This window comes from Camarhynchus parvulus, chromosome 20 (assembly GCF_901933205.1).
Source record: "Camarhynchus parvulus chromosome 20, STF_HiC, whole genome shotgun sequence".
Taxonomy (NCBI): Eukaryota; Metazoa; Chordata; class Aves; order Passeriformes; family Thraupidae; genus Camarhynchus; species Camarhynchus parvulus.
In genome coordinates this window covers 7,125,992-7,143,167 of record NC_044590.1, presented here as the reverse complement: position 1 = coordinate 7,143,167, position 17,176 = coordinate 7,125,992, and the positions used below count along the sequence as shown (strand labels likewise).

Here is a 17,176-nt window from a genome sequence, read left to right as displayed (position 1 = left end):
GGGCCATCGCGGGGCCCTTCCGGAGCATCTCCGCGGCCGCCGCCCCGGCGGAGCCGGCCCCGCCGTGCGCCCCCGGGCCCCGTCGCGGCCGCCTGCGCCCCGCCCCGCCGCCGCCCGCTCCGCACAATGGGGGCGGCGCGGCGCGGCGCGTAGCGGCGGGCGGGGAGGCGGCGGCGGGCAGGGAGGCGACGGCGGGAGGGGAGGAGGAAGAGGCGGAGGCGGCGGCGGGATACCCGGCTCCGGGATGGTGCAGCGCGGCCCGCGGGGCCGGGGCGCGGAGGCTCGGCGGGAGCCCTGCGCCCCGCTGCCCGCCCGTGACACCGAGCCCGCCTGGTGCAAGACGCCGAGCGGACACATCAAGCGGCCCATGAACGCCTTCATGGTGTGGTCCCAGCACGAGCGCCGCAAGATCATGGACCAGTGGCCCGACATGCACAACGCCGAGATCTCCAAGCGCCTGGGCCGGCGCTGGCAGCTCCTCCACGACTCCGAGAAGATCCCCTTTGTCAGGGAGGCCGAGCGTCTGCGCCTCAAGCACATGGCTGACTACCCCGACTACAAGTACCGGCCTCGGAAAAAGGGCAAGGTGGGCACCGGAGCAGCCCGCCCGCGGCTCCCAGTGAAGATCAAGCCCTCGGTGTTGGGCCGTGTCTCTGCCAGCCGCAGGCAGCCCGCCAAGCTGCCCGCCGGCCCCGACACCCCGCAGGAGCCCGCACCAGAGGTGCCCGCTGAGGACAGCCCTGTGGTGCCTGGCACGGCTGCCTGGCACCCGGCACCCGACGGGGAGCAGAGCCCCCAAGAGCCCCCTGCACCCCTGAGCCCTACCACACCCTGCCCGGAGCCAGTGAGGTCCCCAGAGAGCGGGTCCCCCTCTCCCATGTCGGCTGGGTCCCCTCCCTCTTCCTTCAGCTCCTCTGACGAGGAGCTGGAGGAGGAGCTGCTGGGGATCATGCCCGGGCGGGCGCCTGCCAGTGCCACCTGTGGTGCCCTGGACTGGTCCGTCTTCGACAAGGACCACGACCTCTACCCGCGGGGAGGCTCCTCGCACTTCGAGTTCCCGGACTATTGCACGCCCGAGGTGACGGAGATGATAGCAGGGGACTGGCTCATGTCCAGCATCTCAGACTTGGTCTTTACCTACTGAGTCCCACGCTCTGCAGGTAACACTCATTTTTATTTTCACCCACAATCAGGTCATATCAAAAAACAACCCAGGAAAAAACAAACAAACAAACAAACCGAAACCAGCTGTTTACATGCAGGAATCAGGTATTTTGCCTTGAAGCTGCTGGAAGGCAGAGCCCCTGCTCCCCCCACCCCCTGGCACACACCCATTCTCCATCCGTCTGTCTGTCCGGCTCTCGCCTCGTGCCCGCAGGACGCATGGCCGCCCGCTGCGGTTACTTGCCCGTGAAATGCATCTCATCGGGTTTTCATTGTCACACCCGGCCGCTTTCCCCCACGGCCCCGGCGCTGACAGCCATGGCTGCTCCCGGCCGCTCCCATCTGTGCCAGCACCGTGTGCCCTCCCGCTCTCCAGGACGCAGGAGCATCCATGCCACCCCAGCTCTCGGTGCCCGCCCCACCTTCCCCATCCCTCGGAGAATGGCTGATTCCGTTTGGTTTTTGACTGCATTGAACGCATGGCTTCAATTTTCTCCTCTTCCTCTTTGCAGCCCTTGGGGAGGGATGCCGAGCCATGCCAAACTGTCCCTTCCCAACTCCCTGTTTCGTGAGGGGTCCCTGGTTTGGGGGTGCAGTGTCCCACAGCAGCGACTCGTTCCCCGTGGCGTGTGCTGCCCGCCACTCGCTTTGGGAAGAGTGAAGTTGCACACACGTGATGAGCACGTGGGCGCGGGAGGCTGTGTTGTTTCTCTCGCCAGGCAGTTGTGCAGGGAAAGCTGTGCCACCGAGGGAGCCCCTGTCCGGAGTCACCCCAAAATCGTGTGGGGACCAGCCCTTCAGTAAGCAGCCAGCCCTCATTTTAACCGTGGAGCCTGTGCCCGTGCAGGACCTGCTGTGGGCTGGCTGACCTTGGCCGGCAGAGCCGGGTGTCACTGTGCCCAGCCGGGTGTCACTGTGCCCAGCCGTGACACCTGGTGCTGCCGGGATGGCATGGAGCAGCATGGAGGGGCAGGGTGGCAGCGAAGGGCAGCTGTTGGAAATCTGCCTTAAGCAACCACCCAAACTGGTCCAAGAGCAGCTGCAGCCAGTGCTGGTGGGCGTGTGGGGTGTGGGTGATGCTCCTGCGCAGGGCTCCTCCACACAGCACCGCGCTGGGCTCCGCTGCCGGCCACGCCAAAAGCAGGGAGATGCTGGCAGGGAAGATGCTGCTGCAGCGGCTCCTCCAGCTGGGATTTTCTTTGCTTTTCCTAATGGCTCCTTCCTGCGACAGCCGCCTCCTCCCACTGCCGGGAGCACGTGGCTGCAGTGCTGGCTCGGCAGCTGCCGCAGGCTGTGCTTGGGGGGGCAGGGGCTGCGCTCTGGTACAGCTGTGCTGGGTGGGGACCCCACACATCCCCGGGGACGTGGTCGTGGCTTGGGCTGGCAGCGTCTGCGAGAGCTGGACTGGGCTCGGCGGCAACCGCTGCTTGAAGCAACCCCTGCAGTCCCCCATGACCCCGATTCCCCAGGGACTCTGGATTTGTGGGGGCCCCTCGCATCCTTCCCTGCCAGTGGGGTGCTGGCAGCAGCAGAGCACCCGCTGCTTGGGGCTCTGCCTCCCTGTTTTGGCACTGCCGGTTCCCCCGGTCACAGGCTACCCCGTGCCTGCCCCTTGCTGTCAGGCTGGACCGAGCCGTGACCAGGGCAAGGACATCCCCCCTCCCATGTGCTGGCATCCCTGAGGGTGCCTCGGAGGAGGTGCCTGGCCCTGCTGCTGGAGCTGCTGGTGGCTCTGGCTCAGCCGTGGGGATGGGCACTGCAGCGCAGGGAGAGGTGTGTCCCTGGGCCCTTTGCAGGGATGCTTGATGTCCCCCAGCCCAGTCCCTGGGGACCCCTCGAGGCCCCCCGCGATGGTCAACCATCAGCAGTGTAGATGTGTCGGTGTGTAGCGGTAGCTGTGCGTGTGTGTTGGCATTAGCCACGGTGTTTCGGTACCCCCGTGCGGGTGCCAGCCTGCGGAGCCAGGCGGGCATCACGCATCGGACACGTGTTCCCTGGATAGAGCGCGTCCTCTTCTCTGCTCCCCTCCCTCCCCGGCCGTCCCCCACCGGATCCAGTCCCGCTCCCAAAGGTGGAAAAGCCAAATAAGCGCCGGGACAGCCGTGATTCTGGCAGCCTGCTCCCCCCTCACCGCCGCCTCGGGGGAACTTTGCCTTCCCACCCCCTGGGCAGCCCCGCTCCAGGAGCATCTGAAGCCGCCTCCCATGTGTGAGCCGGGTTTGCGGTTCCCGTGGGGTCCGGCGGCCCCAGAGCTCTCTAACACACACGGATCTCACCCAGCACCTCGGTGCCTTCTTGGGGTGCACAGCCACCCCGTGCTGTGGCCAGGGCTTCTCAGGGAGGGCTCTGAGGCTGACAGTCACCTGCCCTCCATCCCTGTCCACGGGGAAGCCAAAGCCCCCAGGTACCAGCAAGGCCTGAGGCCACACTGAGGGTCTCGCATCACACGTGTGCTTTGCTGACCCTGCAGCTCAGGGCTCAGCTTCCGTTCCTAGGGGAACACGGGTCCCAGTGGTCCCCTACGTGCTGTGCATCACCCTCGAGCCAGGGTGATCCCTCCACAGACTGTCAGGCGAAATATTTCCTCAGGAGCAGGTTCTGGGTCGCTGCCAGAACTGGAGCCAGTGCCGGGGTCTCCTGCCCTGGCCGCAAGCACAACATCATCCGCTTTGTCCCCGTCCTCACCCCTGTCCCCCTCCTCGAGTCTCGCCGGGTGTGTTTGTCAGGGAGAACCGTCGTGGACAGTGGTGGATTTTCTGTGCCGTGTGGTTGTAGTGCTTAGAGACCCCCCCAGCGTGCGGCCCCTCCCGCTGCGCCCCCGCTGCCCGGTGCTGGCTGGCGTGCGTGTGCGAGCGTGTGTGCGTGCGCGTGCGACATCCCGTCATCACTCCAGACAAAGCGAATAATAATAATAATGATAGTAATAATAAATAATAAAAATAAACCAAACCTTTCTCAGGAAGCAGCTGCCCTGGCGGTGGCCGAGTGGGCCGGGGGTACCCGGAGCTGGCGGGGCCCCGGCGCAGCCTGCGGACGGGCGCCAGCGCTCGGGGTCACCTTTGTAGTGTTGTGTTAGTGAAGGGTCCCTGTGTCTGTTATCTTGGAGAAACAGGATTTTAGCCGAGGGGCAGTGACGACCCCATCTGGGTCCGTCTTGGGGGTGTGACATGGCTGGCCCTTGCTCTGCAGAACCTCGGCTAACAATGATCCTGACTGTTGTGATTATGGAATAAAGTGTGTTGGTCTGCTCTCCACGGCTCTGGCTCCTTCTGTGCTGCCTCACTCCTCCCAGGGGAATTTGGGGAACCCAGGGCTATGTGAGGTCTCCAGGGAGATGTGGGATTCCCAATGGCCAGCATCCAGCTCCCAGGCATACCAGTTCCTACCCTGAGCCCGGGTTCCTACGGGCTCTCCTGCAGCCGGGAGGTTCACCCTCATCCGTCAGTGTGGGCTGGGCGTCCCTGGGAGCAGTGTGAGCATGTGCACGTATGTGCACGTATGTGCTGTGCATATGCAGCCCCTCGCCCCACCCGTGTGTGTGCGGGCAATCCCGGCGCCGCCCCCGACTCCGTTCAGCCGGGGGAGGGGACCGAGGGTAATCGGGGGAGGGGGAACTGGGGGGTGTTAATCCAGGAGGGCCCGGGGGGGGGCACGGGGTCACGCGCCACTTGCATCACACCCAGAACCCCGCCCCCAGGCTCACCGCAGCTGTTGCCACGGCAACAAGAGGAGCCCAGAGCATCCCCGGGTACTGCCAGCCCCTCCTGCTGCCCTGGCGCTGCTGGGGACCGGGCTGTCCCCGAGGGAGGGAGAAGTGCAGGGGCTGCCCATGCCACGGTGACCTCCCAAGTCTGCAGGCTGCCCCCAGCACCGCCCGGGGCCTGGGCGGTACCACAGGGACAGCAATGTTCCAGGGTGGCATCACTGCAGCCCCAGCAATGGGATTCCTCTCTGTGCAGGGGCACTGCTGGGAGCAGGGAGGACCATGGGGCAGCCACAGTCAGAGCTCACTGGCCATCACCACTGCCCCCATCACTCTGGTAAGATCAGGGCCACATGGGGCTCTTGTCTAGAGTCCAACACGGCCCACACAGGAACACGCACAGAACCCAGGCCTGGTTCTGAGTCCCATGAGGCAGTGGCCTCTTGGCTACCCCAAAGGTGCCACATACCTCCTGCCACCACTCTTCCAAAGGGTGTTCCTCCCAAAGGGATTCAAGCACTGTTGAGAAAATGGCTCCTGGAGAAGCCACAGGCAATTAAAATCAGCAAACAGGGCTGCCAGCTTTGAGCCATCCAGACAAAACCGCTTCCAGCCTGGCCAAGGGGCTGCATCACCCCAGCTCAGCGGAGCGTGCCCTGGGAGTTGGGCACCGTGCCAGGGATCTCCTCCTGCAGCCGGGCACCCAGCCTGGGGTACAGGGCAGCCTGGCAGGTCAGGCTATTTCCAGCCCCACGCTGCTGATGGGGGGGACACCCTGGAGAGCCAGCAGCACACACAAGGCCTGGCACTGGCCCAGAGGGAGGCAGATGGATGGAGAACAGTGACCGGGGCACACACACACCCTTTGGCTCTGCTCCTGCTCCTTTTCCCATGGGGCTGCTGGGTGTGAGGCCACACTGAGCTGGCCTGGCCACCGCAGGGAAGGTGCCAGTTCTGGGCCCCAGGGTGCCACAAGAGCAGATCTGGCAGCCCTAGTCTGCGGAGGGCAGGAAGTGTGTTTAGTAACTGTTTATTTTACAGTTTTAGGGCTTGTAGAAATCTGCATTTACAGGGGGTGTATAAGTCTTTGTACAGAGTAACTGAAGCACCCTGGTCTCCTCCCAGGCCCTTCTCCCCCCACTGGGGACAACACAAGAACTAAAGTGCATCATGGCCAGGGAATGGAGGGGGGGCAGGGGCTCCTCCTGGGGAGCTCCAGCCCTCCCCTCCTCAGCGAGGTGTACAGAGCAGTCCTGGGCCCTCCAGCAGCATTCCCAGGTCACCACACTCTCCTGCACCAATGGTTTCTAAAGTGCTAAGTGACCCAGCCCCCAGTCCTGTTCGGCTGCTCTGGGGGTGCCAAGGGGCCAGGAATGGGCTCTGCCTTCAGGCACACTGGGAGGAGCCCCTGAGCAGCCCCAGGTCTCTCCAAGGCCACTGGCACCATTGAGGAGAGGAGGGAACAGATCTTGCTGCCTGCCTGGACAAGGGCAGTTTCACTCACCCCACATTTCACCTGCAGAGGCAAAGGGAACTCCTGCTCAGAGCTTCATGGGAACACAAGTCAGGAATGAAAACTGCCCACCTGCCCTCTGGCCAGAAAGGCACATCCCTTCCATGAGCAAGGGCCCGTGGGGCAAACCAGAACACACCCAGGGTGGTTATGGACCAAGATGGGTGGGAGTGGGGGGTGCTGAGCTTTGCAGGGCATGAGTTTTCTTCTCTATCCCAAAATCCCTTCAACCAATGCCTCCTTTTCAGGTGTGCAGCCCCTGGGCATGGCACAGATGGCTTTGGGCACAACAGAGCAATGATGGGGCAGCGGGAGGGAGCCGTGAGGGACAGGTAAGGACACTTGAGGGAGATTTAGCAGCTTGGGGGAGAGGTAGAGGCATAGAGTGTCTATTGGCTCTGTCTCAGTGGGACACTGAGTTGTCTAGAAGGATTTGCTGCTTAGCTTGGAGGGCAGGGAGCGCTGGGACTGCCAATGGAACTGGTGGGGAGATGGAAGCTATGCAGGGGTCAGGGTAGCCTTTCTGGGAAACCCCTCATGTTATTTCCAGAGGTCATGCTGAAGCCTGATCAGCTCATGGGGGAGGTTTTTGTCACACTTCCTAGTGCAACAACTTCTATCTTGTGTAAAGTGTTTCACAAGGTGGAGAAAGCCTTTCTCCCGGTGGGCATGGTAATGTCCACTTCCAGAGCTATTAAAGAAGTCAGCAATTGGTGTTTACAGTGCCACTAAGACTTGTGTTAGCATACCCTGGCACATGACAGTACACACCCTTGGCAGGGTGACTGCACTTGTGCTCACTTCACTGACCCCAGACAGGGTCACAGTACTGCCAGCACAGCAGTGGCAGTGCCTGAGAGCTGGGGGGAGCTAAGGTCTGCTCCTGGCCCCTACAAACAGATCAGGCTGCAAAGATGTGGAAGCAAAAAGAGCCAGGGAGTGTTACACACTGAAGAGAAGCTGAGAGCATTGTGCTGGCCAGGGTGTGGGAAAGGTTTGGCTCTGCTCAGAGGGTGCCCAGAGGACAGGAAAGAGCTGGAGCACCGGCAAAGCTCAAGGCAGATTGTGGGGCACACTGGAGCAATGAAGAGCCAAAGGGCTGCCCTGTTCCTCAGGAGTGCAGTGCCCTCCACCCTTACACACACAAGCACCCAGAACAAACCCTGTTGGGCACTCCTCCAGGTGAAGATCTGCTCTCACTCCCACCAGTTTTCCCCATGGAGAACACGGGATCATTTGGGCACAGCCCACACACAGCTCTCCCTCTGTACAGTCACCTGAGCCTGAACAGCCAAATTTGTCCATACCTCTGGTTCCTCAGGAGACAGTAGGAGTGCCTGTCTGCTCGCCCTCGCACAGGGAGAGGGGAACAAAGTGAGCATGGTGTGGGGAACCGTCCTGCTGGGCTGGTTCCCTCAGCCTCTGTCACAAAGGCCAAAAGCGTTACTGGATGCAGTAAGAATAAAAAATAATCTTCAGACAGGTCGTTTCTGGACACGTCCTTCATCACACATCAGCCCTTCCTGCTGGGGATGGATGCAGTGACAGCAAAGGCCCTTCCTCAGGCATCAGGGGAAAATCTGCAGCTGAAACTTGGGTGCCCACTCCAGCGCGCTCTTCACCATGGCCAGGGCAGCTGCTCCCAGGGCCACCGTCAGCCCCATCACTGCCAGCTTGACAAAGCGGTTGGTCCGGGGCTTTGTCAAGATGGATTTTGTTCTCTCCTCCCCTCGGAGCCGCTCCTCCCCTCGGAGCCGCTCTCTGAAGCGTTGCCTCAACACAGTGTCTGGTCTCTGCTGCACTGACGCCAACTCAAAGTCCTTAAAAGTGGAAGCCGCAGTTCTGCAAGAGAAGGAACAGGTCAAGGAGTGTCCCCTGCTCACCCCTGGGACCAGCCTCCGGCCAGGAAGATCTCCACAGGGAGGCCAGGCCTGGCAAGGGGATGTAGGGAGCACATGGGCTGCCCAGCACTCACCGTTCCGCCTGAGCTGCCTGAGCTGCCTCCTTGGCGAGTTCGGATGGTGGGAACTGCACAAAAAGGTCCCCAGCTTTGCTGATCAGAGACTCATAAGGAAGGTCCTGTGGGATCTGGGACAGGAGGTGGTGGACAGAGGCCATGTCACACTCACAGTCCAGAACTTCCTGCTCCCGGTGCAGCACGATCTGCAGAGGAGTGAGAGGAGAACAGACAAGAAAGTGGGGACAACTCCTTGGCAGATGCTGGCACTTGTTTCAGAGCCAGAAGAAAAAACCACTTTACTTCCAGCTGAAAGACCTTCTTCAAGAGGACACACTGCAGTGAAGCATTCACTGGGAAGAGAAATGCCAAACCCCTTCTGAGACTCTGAGGCCATGGGAAGCCTCTTTCAGGGTACTTAGGTCTGCCTGCTGAGCAGAGCCTGCTATTGGCAGGTCGGAGATGGGGGCAGAACCTCAGCAGGGCTTGACTTCACGACTTGCCCTTTGCTATAGGAGGATGGGCAGGATGGAAGCATGAGAGCAAACAAAAACACTGTCCTGCTGCCTCCACAGCACTGAACTGGTAAAGCCTGCACATTAGGACACCCTCAGGCTGCCCTGAGTTCCCTTAGATCCCACCTGCCCCTCACCATCACCAAGGACATCAGTGACGGCATCTGCAGAGCAGGATACATCAGGGGACAGCACCAGCCTCCCTCTGCAGCCCCAAACTCCTTATAACCTCAGAACAGCTCATTTAATCCCTGACCATTCCATCAATACCTACCACAGCTGCAAAATAAATGGGCATCAGCGGGTGGCAAGCCAGGAAGAAGTCATATAATCGCACAACGTGCCTGAAGTCAGACAAAACGTGGCCAAACCAGGTGATCAGCCAGCTGAGAGCAAAGATGGTTCCCACCTCCGCACTACACAGAGAAAGAGCCATTAGGTCAGCCTGGGGACAGGGATGAAATGCTCCCAAGCCAGCCCTGTGCTGCACAGCCATGCCTGGGGAAATAGAGCTGGCTGTCAGTGGAGCACTGAACCCCCCAGAGCAGGAACTGCACCTCTGACAGAAAAAAATTATTTATCCCCTGTGCCACCCCCTGTTGCAAAGTGCTGCCACTACTGTGTCACATCCAGTGGGGGCCACAGCAGAGGCCAAACGCTGCTTTCAGGAGACCCTGAATGTGTCATGTATCATGGCACTGTCTGGCTTGCTGGCCTGAGGGCAACTGAAGTCCTGCAGCACAGACTGATGTTTGGGTTCCTTCCTACCCTGAGGGCTTACTAATTCTGGGAGTTTGCAATCAGGGTTGGTACCCAAGGACATTCCGGCTGTGAAAAAAACCACACACCTGCCCAAAAAAGGGCTCTGAACTGACACTTCCAATTCACCTTCCTACTTCTGATTTGATCTGTCCAGACATACATGTGTGTCCTTAATGCAAAACCTGGGAATTATCCCCAGAACTAACAACAAACTACAGCAAGGTCCCACCAGCCACACAGGTGGAAGCAGTGAAGCAGTTGTAGCATTTGTACAACACTGTCCCCAAATCCCCAGCCCTACCAACACAGACTGCAGACAAATGGGCTGTGTACAACCCCTCCAGACAGGCATCACAGGTTTGAGCCTGCTCAGAAACGAGTGCCACATGCCTTTGGGGTGTCACCATCAGCTGTGGGACAGCTGTTGACTTCCTGAGGAAGCCACTGTGGTGCTGGGGATGTGTGGGTGAAAATGGCTCTGTGAACAGTAACCTGAGACAGGCAGGGAAGAGCCAGGAGGCTCAATGGGAACATTTGCATACCTCTGCATGAAGTCATGCACCTCAGGGTTCACCTGGTCTATGATGGGCATCAGGTAATTTAAAATGTGCTTGGTATTATCCATCGTTGAGTCCATAAAATCCCTGAGGAAAGATTTAAAAGAAGCTTTGTCAAACAACAACATCAGCGAGCTCTCCCTCTAGGGAGGTAGCAGAAGGTGAAGTACATGCAATAAACAGCCTTGCTGGCAGGGTGGCCCCAGCCCCAAGGAATTCTGTCCCTTTGGAGCAGCCTCCTTCCAGCTTGTCTGGGACCCACAGGGCTGACCTGCACACAGAACCCAGGCCCAGACCATCACGCTGCTGTCAGCTGACACTTCTTACTTTGCTGCAGTGCACACAAGAACTGTAAAGCCTTTTCAGTATTCAAAATCTGACTCCTGCCGGGGAGAGGAGAGATAATCCCTCCAAACCACACAGGCTGGAAGCTTGCTCTTATTTCAGTGCACAAACAGGAAACACTCTTCATGTGAGGTACAGGACACTGTTAGTACAGACCATGCTGCCCAGGGCTATGCAAGGACACGTGGGAGCAGGAGCTGAGCCAGCCCTGTGGGACTGGAGAGGCCCTGACAGCCACACAACCATGGATAATGCAGTGTGTTGGCTTTTCCATCTCCAAGAGATGCTACAAATTAACTGACAGCCTTCAATTATCCCTTCCCCAGGGCACAGCTCCCTGCAAAGCCACGTGCTGTTGTGTGGTCAGGCTGCTCTCAATCACCCTCTGGGTATAGGCAGCTGCTTTAACCCAAGGCTCTGCCTTCCCAGCTCCCATTCCAGGCCAGGTCTACCTGCACAGGTGTGCTCACAGCCTGAGGACACACAGCTCCTCTCCTGCCACTGAGTACCTGAGATGATGCGTTGAGAGCTTCTCCACCAGTGCTGTGGCCAGCCTGTCCCCCACCACCAGGAGGAAGGTGACCACAATGTCGTGGTATCCCTGGTAGTAATGCAGCTGGGGGTTGCGCTGCAGGACGTGGAGGATGATATCGATGAGCTCCTCCTGCAATCCTTCCCTCTGGTCATCTGGCATCCCTGTGGGAGGAACAGCAAAGGTGGCACAGCTGTGTCACCTACCAGTGCCTGCTGTGGTGTGCAAGGAGAGCACCTGCACATTTACTAACCTGCCTGATCCCAAGGGATGTGCTGCATAAGGGGAGGGTGGTAAAACTGGAAGAAAAAAACTATCCAAAGCCCTAATGTTGTCTCCCAAAACTATACAGGACCAGGGGAATCTGGCCAGTTGCTGAGAGGTTTAATCTTTAGATCTGCAGAACCCTTATCTGCAAGGAAGCCACTGTGGAGGACAGGAGCAGGGTTTACAGATGTTTGCACAGTGCTGCTGTGAAGAGAGAATTGTTCTACACATCCAGAAGAGATGAGGATGTTTTAGTAATTTTTAATTTCCCAGGAGTTCTAGAAAAAAATTCAACAGGACCCATTTTCACAGAAACTATGCCAACTGCATCAGATTGTGAGGCCTCCACCAGCACAACTTTCTATCAGTCCCCTGCTAACAGCACGTGTTTAGGGACAGGATGTCACAGGGAAAACATTGTTCCTGCCTTGCACAGCTGCAGCCAGTTTCTGGCAGCCCTTGTCAACAGATAAAACACCCAAAGGCCAAGCAGAGAGTCCCAGCAGAGATCCTGCAATGACAAAGTTCTCCTTTTCCTCTGCTTCACTAATGCGGCTAAAAATAGGCAGGAGGCTGCCATTCAAGGGCAAAAAAATCCGTAGGAGCAGAGCCTCCAGGAATCAGGCCTGCACACAGCATCCATGCCTGCAAGAATCAGAGTGAATCAAGTGTTTATACAAAATAAAAGTGGCAGAAGGGGGAGGTAGATTCTGGCCAGAAATAACGACTGCTCTGCACAGAGAGCTGCTGGATTTAGCATTTTATAAATAACATAAGGCACCAGCCTCCCATCAGAACTAAACAACTGCAAAATCATTTTGCTTCTAAATGTTTAAGTTCTGTTAAATTTGGTGCAAGAACCTGAATTTGAGACTGTTTTATACCAGAGGTTGTTCTAAGCACAGCCAAACCAGCCTTCCCTGCCCTTGAGCAAGACCATGGACTAAAATAAACCGAAGCAAATGGCATGTTTCTCAAGCTTTCCATCTGTCCTAATCTCAACAGGTCATGGTGCACAAGATCCATGCAGGATCCATCCTCTCTCTGCTGCAACTGTCTGCCAATAGCAGCCTCCTGGCAGAGGGGCACAGTGGGGCAGGGGAAGTGGAATGTTGGAAAGGCCACATCAAAAACCATATGTGCAGACACAGCTGAAGGAAACTGAGGGCTGCAGAAGGGCTTCACTGCAAGAAGCAGCTGCTGGGAGCTCACACGGAAAATGTTTTCTAGAGGTCAGGCCCTTAGAGTAATGATGGAGTGTCCCCTTCTGCAGTGTCCCAGGGAGGTGTGAGCCAGGAGAGCCCCACGGCAGAGTGGGAAGAGCAGAACCCCCCTCACCTGGCGGGAAGCGGCGCAGGGATCGCCGCACATCCAGTAACACCTGCTGGTAATCCTTATTGTCCTCTCGTAGCTCCTTCCTTGCTGAGGAAAAGAGGAACAGGATTAACATGAAGCACTGCAATGGTACTGGGAAAAGAGTGAGGTGAGGGAGCTGGGAAGATCCCTGCTCAATGTGGATATGAAGCTGCACACACTCCCTACTCCACTGTATATCCCTTTTTTCATGTCACACCTCAGTCCTGTCCCTGAACTTTCACTGCCACACACTCTGGCACTAACAGCAAATGAGACAATTATTTCTTTAGACAACACATGTTAAAATGCTTAAGTAACAGCAGCACTCCCAGCACTCCTAGAAACATCTCTCCTCCACAGTTTTGCTGTGCAATTCAAAGTGTACTCAGCAGCAGCACTGGAGGAGTGCTGTGGAGACCATAAAGAATCCTTTATAAAATAGAAACAATTCAGAGGAAAATCTCACCCAGGGTTAGCTAAGACAGTTAAAACAGAAAAGTTCAGTGAGCCAGCAAATTCCTTCTATGTGATCATGTAAAGTTAAACCTTGTCTTCCAGCAGCTCTGGTCACCTCACATCACCCTAATGCCACCCGCTTCTGGACTGAGGTGGGGGGATGCACATTTCCAAATAACCACAGAATCAAGAACAACAACAAAATCTGTCCTGGGTGACTCTAAAGCTACAGGACCTAGAGCTCCTGCATTGCTAAGGTTTAAAAACCATGTGGGTACTTCACCAGGAAGCTTGTTGTCCCTGTGCCTGTTCTGACCAAAAAACCACATGTGCTTCACACAACAAACTGCTGCCTAGGAGAGACACATCATAATAATTTTGGCCACATCAGGGCTCAGCACAGCCACCTCTTCATGGGAGCAAAACAAATCAAGTCTGATTCTTTCTGCTGCACCTGAACTTACATATGTCAGCTAATGCTCAGGGCCACGCTGACTGCATCCACAATGAACTGATTCCATGACTATCACTAAAGAAAACAACAAATGTTGTTTTTAGGAGTCATGTATTGTTTACATACAACACAGTATTGGTGCTGCAGTGAGTCCCCTTTGTACACGAGCTTAGTGGGAAATACAACACACACAGGGAAAAGACAGGTCAGAAAGCACGTCCCTCCTCTAAGGACAAAGTTCACTGAGCTGTTCCTCCCAAGCAGCTGAGTCCAGGCTGTTCCATACCTGGAAGAGGGGGCAGGTCATCTGTGTTAACACTGAGCAGCTTTGGCCACACTTTGCGCCGGATCTCGTCGGTGAGCAGCCCGCCCTCGCTGATCGCCATCCGCCTCAGCGTTGCCACGTTGATGGGGTCGCTGTTCAGAGCCTGGTAAATCTCTGCCACTTTTCTTTTCTTCTTAGCATCAAAGTCTGCAAAAGGTCACAGAGACATGAGCTGACAGGCAGTGGCAGCACACAGTGGGGGCTGGCAATAGCCACTCACAGTGGTGTCACACACACACACACACACACACACACACACACACAAGGGAGATGACACAGGACAGTCACCACACTGTCAGGACAGGGATGACTCTGGTGGGGACCCCTCCAGCTGAGTGTCCCCATTTCTGTAGGCTCAGCATTGGGAGCACCTCAAAGGGCACTCTCACTACTTCCCTATCCTGGGGGTCCCACTGTGGGGGGCAAATGCTGCTCCTCCTGACACCGGAGCCACCACCAGTGCCCAGACGGAGCCCTTGGGTCCTGTCCTTCCCAACAGCTCACGGCTCCATACAGGATCAAGACAGCCCTGCGAAGCCATCCTGAAACTCTTTGCTCTCTGATGCAGCTGCCAGCTCAGATGTCAAGTGCTTCCTAAGACCAGGACTTAGGAAAGTGTTCAAAATAAGGTTAGGAAAGTGTTCCCAAAACTGTGTTCCTACCGACTCCCAGGTGCAGCCGTCCTAGGAAGAAGCCTGAGTATTTCCACTGACAGCAACAGACACAAGAAAGGACATAATTATACCAGAGTTAAAGAATCATAAGCACATTGACTTGTCCTACAACAAACACACACCTGTCAGCCATCAGTACACACACAGCTCAGCCAGTAGGAAATAATTCCCACTGTTTTGAGGAGCACGGGAACTCAGGGCAGGGAGGGAAGGGGTAACACACAAAGCACACAGTGCTCGGGTTAGACACACTTACAGGACACCAGAGAGCTTCCCAGGGAGCGGAGAAGGGACACTACTTCACACCACATGGTGGAATTTGTCACCGCTGCCTCATGTGAGGAAAGAGAGAAGCAGCCGAGAGCCACTCGATATCCCACACTGGAGGAGTTCCCAGTAAGGAGGCTTTGCTGAGCAGCTGTGGGACTGGAGTGCAGGATAAGGCCACAAACGCTGCCTTTCCCTAAAGGCTTTTCCCATAGATGCAACAACTCTTGGGATCCAAACAGGATTCGTTCTACAAGGGACGTGTCCAAATAGGATTTGGGGTGAGAGGAATTAAAAGGATTCCGATGGAGAAACAGCTGTTTCCCAAGGCCGCGCCCTCCCGGCAGATAGGGGAGCTCGTTCCTCTGCCCACGTGGCACCTCAGCCACTGCCCCGGCCCTGATCCTGCGAGCTCCTGGCTGGAAGTGCAGCTCTCAGCGAGGTCTGAAGGCAGCCGGCAGGTCGGCAGGCTGTTCACACACACGGACGCTAAGTAGGTCGAGCAGTGGATGCTGTTCCTTCTCAAAGACCCTTTTAAAACACTTCTTGGATCAAAACAAGCTGTAACAGCCTACGACAGAGCTCCACCTCCCTCCAAATTCCAAGATCCTGGTAACATTAAATCTCCTATCACTCACACAGCGACTACAGTTTATTTTATTTCCTTTCCGGCCCCTTATGCAAGCAGAGTTATTTGCACAACAGAAGGCAGCTCTGCTCAGCCGGTTCCCTATTCCCAGCCAGTTCCCTACCCCCAGCTGTTCCTGATCCCCTGCCACACGCACACACTGGGCTGTCACATACCGATGCCTCGGGAAGGAGGAGACAAAGCCTACGGGAGAAAGAACTGTTCACATACAAAGAACTTAAGGAGTAGTGGCAAGGAAGAAGCACATCTTCCGGGCTCCTCCTCTCAAACTTACTAATAAAGACCGCAATATTTGCACTTTTCAAACACACGGGACAACAGCTGCGAGTATTTCCAAAACCAGTGCATTGCAAAAAATGTTTTATGCAACCACAAGACCTTAACTCGCAGGTTCACCCTAGGAAGAAGAGACATAAACGCAAGGTGAGGGCGGTCTAAAACCCAGATCAGTCCGTCGGTGGTTCTGCACCGCTGCAGGCATCGGGCACCGACACACGGCCTCGCCAGGTCTGGCCAGCCCGGCGCTGCCGCAGAGCCCTCGGTCACTGCCGGGGATCGCCCTCGGGCATCAACCGCGCCCGGCTGGCTCCTGCCCGCCCGAGCCCGCGGCGGCCGCACAGCCGCGGGGTGGGCCGGGCCCTTCGCTCGGTGCCGGGACCCCCGGCTCCCCCGGCCGCTCCCGCGGGGCGGCTCCGAGCGCAGCGCCGGCCCCGCCCCGCCGCCAAGGGGCGCCGCCGCGCCCGTAGGGGGCGCTCCAGCCCCCGCCCCCTCAGCGGAACCACCGCCCCCCGCCCGCCGGGCCCGGCCCAGCCCGTACCGTGGCCGCCGACGCCGTTGCGCGGCGGGCTCTGCCGGCCCATGATCCCGGGCGCTGCGGCGCATTCCGGGCCGGACACCGGACCGGACCGGGCCGGGGCTCCGCGCTCCCCGCGCCGTCCGGTCCCGTCCCGTCCCGCCCCCGCCCGCTCCCCGCCCCCGCCCGCCGGCGCGCGGGCGGGACGTCACGGCTCCGCAGTGCGCAGGCGCGGCGCCGCTAGGCGGGTCGCACGGGGGGAGGCAGCCGCGCATGCGCGAACGGGCGTGCGCGGCCTGGCTGTGTCCGGCCCGAGAGCCCCTCAGGGGCTGCTTAAAACCCACAAAAACCAACCCCGAACCCTCCCCGATGGCCGCCGCACGGGTCATTCCCAGCGCTGCCGGGGCCGGGTAACGCACCCTCAATGGTGCTGCACACAGGGGCTGCTGCCATCACGCAGAAAACCCCGTCAACCCTCCGAACTCCCCCGTCCAGTGCTCGCCGACACCGCAGTGGGAGAGCGAGTGCCCGGCACTGCTCTGAGGGCTTGTCCAGGCCACAAAGCTCCTTCCGTGCACAGGGGTCCGTGCAGGGGCTGACAGGCACTGGGGCCATCCACCACTCCCAGCTTCCTCTTCCATTCTTATCCTTATGCAAACCTCCCTCGCTTGGAATAACGAAAGAACTGGGTAAAATGTCCTGCATAGCTCAGAACCAGTGCAAACAAGCTGTATTTTGTCATACTGGGTGCTTTTACGGTACAGCACATTGAGGTAACAGTCAACACAGTCCAACTTTCACATCACTTTAGGATATAAAAGATTAAGTACAATGGATTTCCACTGGATGAAGGCATGGAGGAGAAAGCTATCCTGGTGTATGTGAAA

At 57.8% G+C, this 17,176-nt stretch overlaps 2 protein-coding genes across 4 annotated transcripts; one reads left to right on the top strand and one right to left on the bottom strand.

Moving 5' to 3' along the window:
• Positions 1 to 199: 199 nt before the first annotated feature.
• On the top strand, positions 200 to 4,408 carry SOX12 (SRY-box transcription factor 12). 2 transcript variants are annotated; one of them, XM_030963551.1, is made up of 2 exons: positions 200 to 1,078; positions 1,194 to 4,408. In XM_030963551.1, the coding sequence occupies exons 1-2, from the start codon at positions 245 to 247 to the stop codon at positions 1,281 to 1,283; spliced, it is 924 nt and encodes a 307-aa protein (XP_030819411.1). In that variant the 5' UTR covers positions 200 to 244; the 3' UTR covers positions 1,284 to 4,408. The 2 variants fall into 2 exon arrangements, with proteins under 2 accessions (XP_030819411.1, XP_030819412.1); XM_030963552.1 differs by having other exon boundaries at positions 200 to 4,408.
• Positions 4,409 to 5,881: 1,473 nt separating this feature from the next.
• On the bottom strand, positions 5,882 to 16,470 carry TBC1D20 (TBC1 domain family member 20). 2 transcript variants are annotated; one of them, XM_030963489.1, is made up of 8 exons: positions 16,314 to 16,470; positions 13,868 to 14,053; positions 12,654 to 12,737; positions 11,026 to 11,212; positions 10,157 to 10,258; positions 9,127 to 9,268; positions 8,356 to 8,543; positions 5,882 to 8,222 (listed from the first exon to the last, which is right to left on the bottom strand). In XM_030963489.1, the coding sequence occupies exons 1-8, from the start codon at positions 16,354 to 16,356 to the stop codon at positions 7,949 to 7,951; spliced, it is 1,206 nt and encodes a 401-aa protein (XP_030819349.1). In that variant the 5' UTR covers positions 16,357 to 16,470; the 3' UTR covers positions 5,882 to 7,948. The 2 variants fall into 2 exon arrangements, with proteins under 2 accessions (XP_030819349.1, XP_030819350.1); XM_030963490.1 differs by lacking the exon at positions 16,314 to 16,470 and adding an exon at positions 14,837 to 16,078.
• Between the last annotated feature and the right edge of the window lie 706 nt (positions 16,471 to 17,176).